This window comes from Carassius auratus, unplaced genomic scaffold (genome assembly GCF_003368295.1).
Source record: "Carassius auratus strain Wakin unplaced genomic scaffold, ASM336829v1 scaf_tig00007372, whole genome shotgun sequence".
In the NCBI taxonomy this organism is placed as follows: Eukaryota; Metazoa; Chordata; class Actinopteri; order Cypriniformes; family Cyprinidae; genus Carassius; species Carassius auratus.
In genome coordinates, this window is record NW_020523842.1 from 14,080 (window position 1) to 22,480 (window position 8,401).

At 35.7% G+C, this 8,401-nt stretch overlaps 1 protein-coding gene across 1 annotated transcript; it reads right to left on the bottom strand.

Annotated features, from left to right (window-relative positions):
* Positions 1-1,028: 1,028 nt before the first annotated feature.
* Positions 1,029-6,556, bottom strand: LOC113071470 (uncharacterized protein C11orf95 homolog). Its single transcript, XM_026244824.1, has 5 exons — positions 6,385-6,556; positions 4,770-5,246; positions 3,648-3,998; positions 2,965-3,408; positions 1,029-1,619 (listed from the first exon to the last, which is right to left on the bottom strand). Exons 1-5 carry the CDS (start codon positions 6,509-6,511, stop codon positions 1,135-1,137), a joined length of 1,884 nt encoding a protein of 627 aa, XP_026100609.1. The 5' UTR covers positions 6,512-6,556; the 3' UTR covers positions 1,029-1,134.
* Positions 6,557-8,401: the final 1,845 nt, after the last annotated feature.

Below are 8,401 nucleotides of genomic sequence, written 5' to 3' on the forward strand. Positions count from 1 at the left end.
GATTTGTTACTCCTCAACGTTGCAACCCTGAGAGTGTGAACCTAAAGAACCTCGTCATCACAAAGAAGATTGTGTGCCAATTTCCACAAAATGATCTGTGGGATGTTCCAAACTGAGAAAGTGCCTCCATATTGCAAAAAAAGAAAAGTCCAGATTGCATTAAAAGGAAAGTCCTCATGTGACACTAATGCTGACACAATGGTTTCAGTTCATTCTGTGCAGGATTAAAGAGAGAACTGAACATTATGACTGTTTGTCATAGACCAGTGCGAAATGTCTCTGTGATGAGAAACAAGGATATTTGTTAAAGACCTATTTTATGCTATCATGCATTTCTTAAATACATGCAACCAGGAAGTTTTAATGATTAGAGAACATGCATGTATGATCTGCTCATTTGATTGCACCATTATTATTCAATTCAATATTCAAACTGACCAAGATTCATTAATGCAAAAAAAAAAACAAATTATGATGAATAAAACACCCTGAGACATGGATCTCACTCAAAAGAAACCAGACTTTATCTAAACAGAAAGTTGATTGGATATTTATTTCATAATAACTTTTTGGTGAACTGAACCAATATTATATAACATTAACATTGTAAACCATATATTATATTTATGCTTTTTCTTTCAAAATGGGAAAATCTGATTGACAAAATGCTCTTTGAAATCATAGATTTTCTCCCACTGTGTTTGCTTGGTGAGTCCTAAAAAATGGACTCAGAATCCATTTTAAGTGCTGTAAATTAAATAATATTGTTCATGCAAAATATCAAGCATGGGGATCGATAACAGTCTTGCCGCTTACAAAAAGAGCGATGAATGTACAAATGCATTTAAGAGTGCTTATCCACAGAAAAGGAAACGAAAGTTCAGCAAAATCGCTTGTTGGGAAAAAGTCACTTTTTAAATGATATTGGTGGCTTCGGGTTTCACTTTCAAAAGTGATTCAAGCATAAATATTCTTTTTAAACTTATAAAACATTTCAGATTTTTTACTCACAAAAGAATCCAACGTCACATTCTTTAAAAAAGAAAAAAATGGTTTAACAACGCAGCAACTTCCTGAGCGAAGGAAAATAAAAAACAGGATGTCGAAAACTCATCCCTAACCCTTCTCTTTCATTTAAGTGCTCTGGCTCGTATTGCATTCGGTACTAACGTAAGCATTACCATTATCATTCTCTTTATGGCCGTGGTTCGAACCTGAAAAACAGTCATCTGAATGAAAGTGTGCTGAGATCTGGTTGTAGCAAAGCAGGACCAGCTGCCTCTCTTCTGGGTTGTAGTCCAGCGAGTGAGGGTGCACTTGTAGGATGTGTCTCTTAATAGTGCTGACCTTTAGTGTTGCGAGCGTAGCACCACACACCATGCAGATCAATCCGTGTTTCCTGCAGTTGTAGTCCATCAGGAAGTCCATCTTCCAGCGGGCCTGATATTTGCGCCGCTGGTCCTTCCCTGGGTAGTGCGTGTGCCGTGAAGGCGTCTGCCTTGAAGGTGTAATATTTGTGCTATTATTGTCTTCTGTTTCACCTCCTTGCTCTGTGGTTTTCACAGGAGACACCTGTGAGTCACCAGCAGCGTTTGCAGTGACAGGGCCACTCTGTGGGTCTTTAGTGGCAAACAAAAGAAAAAAGGGAAACATTACTGATGTGAAACAATTTTTTCCTGAAAAGGATTTTTCTTTAACGCAAAAAATATAAACCATAAGCACATTTACATAACAATCTTGCTCTAGCTAATGAAAACTGGATTTCTAAACCAGATAGCACTACTCTAAGCAAGAAGGCTCAGCTTATCTTTACATACTTAAAATAAGATAAATGAACCTGGGAAGCTAAATAATCTTTCGTTTTTAAGCTGTTCACTTGCTAATAAGTGAACGCTAACTGGAAAAACTAGGAAAGAGAAGTGTTTCACTATGTTTAGAAATATGAAATGCAATTTAAAAGACAATAATGAGTTTATTTTCATGATTAAGTGCAACTTGAATATCATTACCCAGATAGCACACGTACGTCTGCAAGATGTCTGATAAAGATCGCTTCATCTGGAAGGCGTCTACTGTGTAAAAACATCTGATCTCAGTTTTACATACATTGGAAATCATAAACATCTTAAAGACATTTTCTAAACATCTATTTGACATCTAACAGGAAACGTCCTATAGATGTATTGCAGATGAACAAAAACTCGTAAATGTAAATTCAGAACTCGAATAGACGTATATGTGTGTGTAATCAGGGTACCTGAGATGCTAATTATCTTATCTATAGGCTAACTGAAAACGCTAGGAAAGAGAGAAATTTTGTGTGACCATTTTTAGCTTCTAAAATACAATGTTATATTTAATATGGAATTTAAAGGACATTAATCAACATATCAATTATATCTTTAAATACACTAACATACTTAAAACAAAGTAAATTTACCTGAAAAGCTCAATAATCTTTTATTTTCAGAGAATCAATTTAGCTTCTCAGGATTAATTGATCTTTTTTTGTGTGTTTTTTTTTTCACAAGATGAAATTGATTGTTTAAGAACTTTGGTTCGCTGATAGCACATGACATCACACGAAATAGACATCACAGAGATGTCTATTTGACATCTGCAAGTCCTATTCTTTAGATTGTTTGTTCATCTGCAATACGTCTGTGGTATGTTTCCTATCAGACGTCAAATAGACGCTTAGAAAATGTCTTTAAGATGTTTATGAATTAAAATGCATTTAAAACGGACATCTTAAAGATGTCTGTCAGATGTTTGTATACAGCAGATGCTTTCCAGATGAAGCGATCTTGAACAGACTTCTTGTAAATGTACATGTTCTAACTTCTGGTGTTTATTTTGTTTATACGATAATTTCTTTTCATACAAAATTATTTACATTTACAATAATGATAGTTTGTTTCTCTCTATATCTGATATTGTGTGACTCCAGTTCTCGGTTCTTACCATCCTCTTTTGGGGTAGCCTTGTCGATATTCTCCTCCTTTATCCAAGCGCTGACCACAGCATCTCTCTCAGTCCGGCTGAGGCCGCTTGTCTCCGGATGGCACTCCTGGATGTGTTTGCGGAAGTTGCTGACCCTCGGCACAGGCATGTGTTCAGAACACACCATACAGTAGCAGAGCGGGTTTTCCGGAGGACCGTATGCCACTAAATAATCCAGGCGGAGACGCCAGGGGCTGCCGTATTTCAGTCTTCTCTTTCTGGGGTAATAAGGTAAAGACTGGGCTGTCTGACCAGTGTCAGGTGGATTCTCATCTCTTCTTATGTAGTTCACCAAGTTTCCCTGAAGGGGATCCACGTTCACAGGGATGAATGAGGCTGAACCGTCTAAGTTTATTTCTTTGGCATGTTGTTCCGATTTGATTTGAGGCTGTAAAGAGTGGGATTCTGCATGGCAAATGACAAATGCAAAGAGAAAACAAAATGTATGAAAGTTGAGAAGAAACCGGTGTGTAATTTACAACTAAAAATGTTTCACAGAAGCATGTAGAACATCAGACTGAACCTTAGACTTTATGTTGTTTTACCAGGGTTACAAAAAAAGCAATCGCACTTTTAGAACATAGCTAGCCAAAGACAATTATATTTATAATAAAGCAACAAACACACACAATTTTCTCTCTCACCTTCAGCATGCATCTTAGCCCAGGTCTGCAGGATGGAGTGCTTTTCCTCAGCGCTGTACAGCAGAGAGTTTGGGTGCAGATCCAGCATGTGACTCTTGATGTGATCCAGGTGCAGTGAAGGCAGCAGACGGCTGCATACCATGCATACTAGACGACCCTCCTCCGCCTGGTATTCCATCAGAAACTCCTGGCGGAACCAGGCATGCAGCGAGTCGTTCAGGTAGCGCTCCATCACCTGAGCTGTGGGGCCCGGGAGCTCCTGGAGCGAGGAGACGGTCGGAGGGGATGGCGTCACCCTGTTAATGCCAGACTGGGCCTGAAGTACTGGAGAGATGGAACCACCAGACGTGCCTAGAAGGATGTGAATAATAAAGGTCAAAGTGCTATAGTGAAGTAAACGTCTCAAAAAGAGAGTAATAATAACAATAAAATAAACTATGTAAATAAAATGTTATTAAATGGGAAAAAAAACTATAATAATGCATCTTATTTATAATGTGCCTTTCTCATACTCAAAGTGCTACAATACAAATTTGCATTGTGACATTGTTTTCATGAGATTTAAACATATTTCCTGTTAAGGTCACATGTTGCATTCAGCTGGTTTTAATTCTCGTTATTAATTCTCTTTATTGCTGTAATGAAAATCATCTTGCCCGGACAAATTATTTTATTTTATTTAAATAAGTAAAAAATATTAGCATACAATAAAGGCAGAACATTTTTACCATGATGTATACAAATTGTTATACTTTTTATACTCTCTTTCTTTTAAAATTATAGATTTATTTTATATATATTTATAATTTATATTTATTTTTAAATCGCTGTCTTTTTGTTATTTACTAAAGGCTGGTGGAATATGCTGAAATATAAAAGAAAGAAAGAAAGAAAGAAAGAAAGAAAGAAAGAAAGAAAGAAAGAAAGAAAGAAAGAGAAAATTATCTATATTTTCCCCAAAATAGTTAGAATTTCTTTCAGCAAAACATCATTATTATGATTATATTATTGATATTTATTTTTGCGAGGTGAAATGTAAGACATGTTTTGTCGGGTTTCATGTGATTCAGACTTCACAAAAACACAAAGAAGCACCAAAAATGAACAAATATAAACCCAGACCTGTGGAGTGCCTGTGAACATCCAGAATCTCCTGTGACTCTGGAGGAACATCTGGAGTGGGACATATTTCTCGATTCAAATGACTCTCCCATCCCGAGCGGATCACATCTTTATCTGACTCGGTCCACAGCAGCGAGTACGGATGCTTCTGATTGATGTGCCTCTTGATGGTGCTTAACTTCAGGGTTGCCAGTGAACTGCCACACACCATGCAGATCATCCCTCGTCTCTGTGGCTCGAAGTCCATGAGGTACTCGCTGCGCCAGTACTCGTGGTAGTAGCGCCGGTGGTCTCGGCCAGGTGTGTGCTTTACTGGAGAGGGTTCCTTTGTGGATGGTCCTGGGATGGGAGACAGAAGGAAAGGCGAGTCTGTGCTCTCAGAGACACACCAGTAACTGGTGCCTGGGGAACAGACAGAGGTGACAGGAGCGTCCTGGCTGTCAGGAGAGGTCAGACCATTGGTCACATCCTCTTGAGCTGAGGAGGACACAAAAAGAGAGAGTCACTGATGAAGTGTAAGGTCAGATCTGACTATGACGTTGTTTTAAATGACAGGGAAATATAAAATAATGGAGATTTATATGAAATGATGAAGATGAATGTTAAAATGAAAATGCATTTCAACCAGTCATTTTTGTACATACATGCTTTAAAAAATTCTCAATATACCATATGTGCATGTTATATTGGACAAAAATTATTTTTTGTTATTACTTTAATATACTTAAATTATTATTATACAGTATTATTAGCAGTAGTAGTACTAGTAGACGTAGTAATACTAGTCTTTAATTTTAATACTATCACTGATAGGCTTAAAGTCATTCTCAAAAGACAACAAAGTTAGTAACTTAATTCAAAAATATGCAAATCATTTTGTATTTCAGAACAATATATGTAAAAATTTTGACTTTTCATGATTAAATTAAATCAATAATAAAGTCAATTTTGTGCATAAACACAATTAATCTGTCAGCATACATTTCTTTTTTCATATATTATTATTAATAGTATTTTATAACATTAGTCTGTTGCTTATAGCTTATGCAATTCTCAAATTGTGTAACTAAAGTTATCTAAATAGGAAAACATGCTAATTATTTTGTATTTTGAAATGTGTCAAATATTTTCTATTTTGTGATACACAGACGATTTTATTTATATTTTATATAATACATGCATTGTCATAAAATTATAAAATTTATATTACAATCTGTCAGCATATATTCAAATTCAAACTGTACAACTACTACTAAGAGTATTTTCATGTTAACATGAGTCTGTTGCTGATTAAAATGTAATCTCAAATATTGGTGATTTAAAAATATTTTTATTTCAGAAAAATATCAACGCAAATAATAATATTTGTAATATATAAATAAATGGTGTGTTGGACGGGGGCGGCGGCATGGTGCGGTACCGCTGTGTCACCGCTAGGTGGTGATAGGGCATCGCGTTTACATATGCAGCATGGTTATTTTGCCTTTGTTTATAGTGGAGCCCAAAAGATTAGGGGCCATGCCGCTGCATGCTATTGTTCGTCACGGGTTTTAACGCTTCCAAGAGAAAGCCATCGATCTAATGGTCAAAGGTGAATGCTTAGCACAACATTTACCTGCTGAGAGCTCCCCCGAGTGTCCCCGCTGCGGTGTCGCCTCCTTTTCCTCAGCTTTTATTATTAATGAGCGAGATTCTGTCTGCTCAGCTTTGTGCACCGACTCTTTGGACTCCGCTTCTTCCATACCTGTGTGATGTTTTCAAGTACCCACCTTTTTTTACGATGAAATGTCACAAGCGAAGGATTTCGTCGGGTGGTTGACTAAATATCTGAAACACGCACTCACCCATTACACTGTGTGTGTGTGTGTGTCTGCACTGAAGGCTCGCCGCTGATTGCTTTTTGGTTTAAGTAAACTTAAGTTTACGTGACGATACAAGTCGCATTTAGATCGAGGTTGGAGTGCATATCTTATGGTCAGTGACTTTAAGCAGTCTCCTGTTTGTATTTAGATGATCTGCTTGTCTTCAGGGTGGAGAGCCGAGCTTAGGGGCCCCTGGGGCTCCTTTAGGGGCTCCTGGGTAAATTTAAAGAGACAGTAGCGGCTGTGATGTGGTGACGGGTGCACCATGGGGCTCATCCTAAATGTTTTATTTTATATTTCACATAAGATTGTAAACTAATATTATGCATTCTTCACATTTAATATTTAATGAATGAATGAGTTGTAAAATATGATTAAATATGTTATTTTCTAGTTTTGCATGATATGTTTATTACATTTATTATTTAACGTTTCTGGAAAATATAGTTATTGTACATGAAATGACAGTCTAATAATACTAGTTGTTTTAATTTTATTTCTTATATTTGTTTTTGTAGACTACCACTGTCTATTTTTATTATAAATTTAATACAGCCTATATTTGTGTTATTTGTTTCTTATTGTTTATGGTGCATTTTATTATCTATTTTATTATAAATTGAATACTTATAGCCTATGTTAGTTTCTTTTATTTATGTAGCATATCGTTGTCTATTTAGTTAATTATAAATTGAATTTTTTAAAACAGAATACCGTATTTTTAGGACTATAAGTCGCACCTAAGTATAAATTGCATCAGTCCAAAAATACGTCTTGACGAGGAAAAAAAAACATATAAGTCGCACTGGACTATAAGTCGCATTTATTTAGAACCAAGAACCAAGAGAAAACATTTTATTTATTTTATTTGACCTTTATTTAACCAGGAAAATCTCTCTACCGTCTACAGCGGCGAGAGGGTGCTCTATGTTTTCAGTGTAGACTACCATAGACAGTAAAAGAAATGGACACAGCAACCCCATTAGATTCAACGGAGACAAGTGAAGTCAATTAGAAGCACGCACTTCCTGGGGGTCGAACATACTGCGCAGACTTAAACTGAGCTTGATGACATTAAGCTCACGTGTTGTTTGCTCTGTCTCCCTCCCTGTACAATAAATCCATGTGAATAACTGTCTCTGCTAAAAAAAATTGTATGTAACTTTACAATCAATATTGATGTCCTTAAGCACTGTTGCTGATACAGATATTTGAAATAAGTGATAGTTAACAAAATACTTACTGCAAATCTTCTCTTTTTAATTTTTTATATATAATTTTCAGGTTTAACTGTAACCATAATGTGGCAAAATTGTCAAAAAAAAATCTGATATATAGACTAAATGTGATTTTAAATATTATAATATTGATTATATATTGTTTAAATGTGAATCCAAAAGTAAAACCTTTGAAAAGTACTGTTTTAACAAGGTGAATGAGCCTATTAGTTGTAATCTGCTGCCATCTAGTGGTTATAATTTAAATTTCAGGGAGTTTATTATAGACCTATAACTATCATATCCATAAAAGTGAACATACTTGTTTAGAATCAAAGGGTGAATGAGTTCACATAGTTTTGAGAAGTTTAGAGTTTCTTTTATGATTTATCATAAAAGTTTAAGACAATTTTATTAAAAGACTCTGTTATAGCTGTTCAAATTCAAAAGTTTACATATTTTGTTTTGATAATTATTCACCTAGAATGTCCAGAGAATTGTATTGCATTGGTTTTATTGAGGTTGAGCTAAAAACCTAGTTTACAAAAGTATG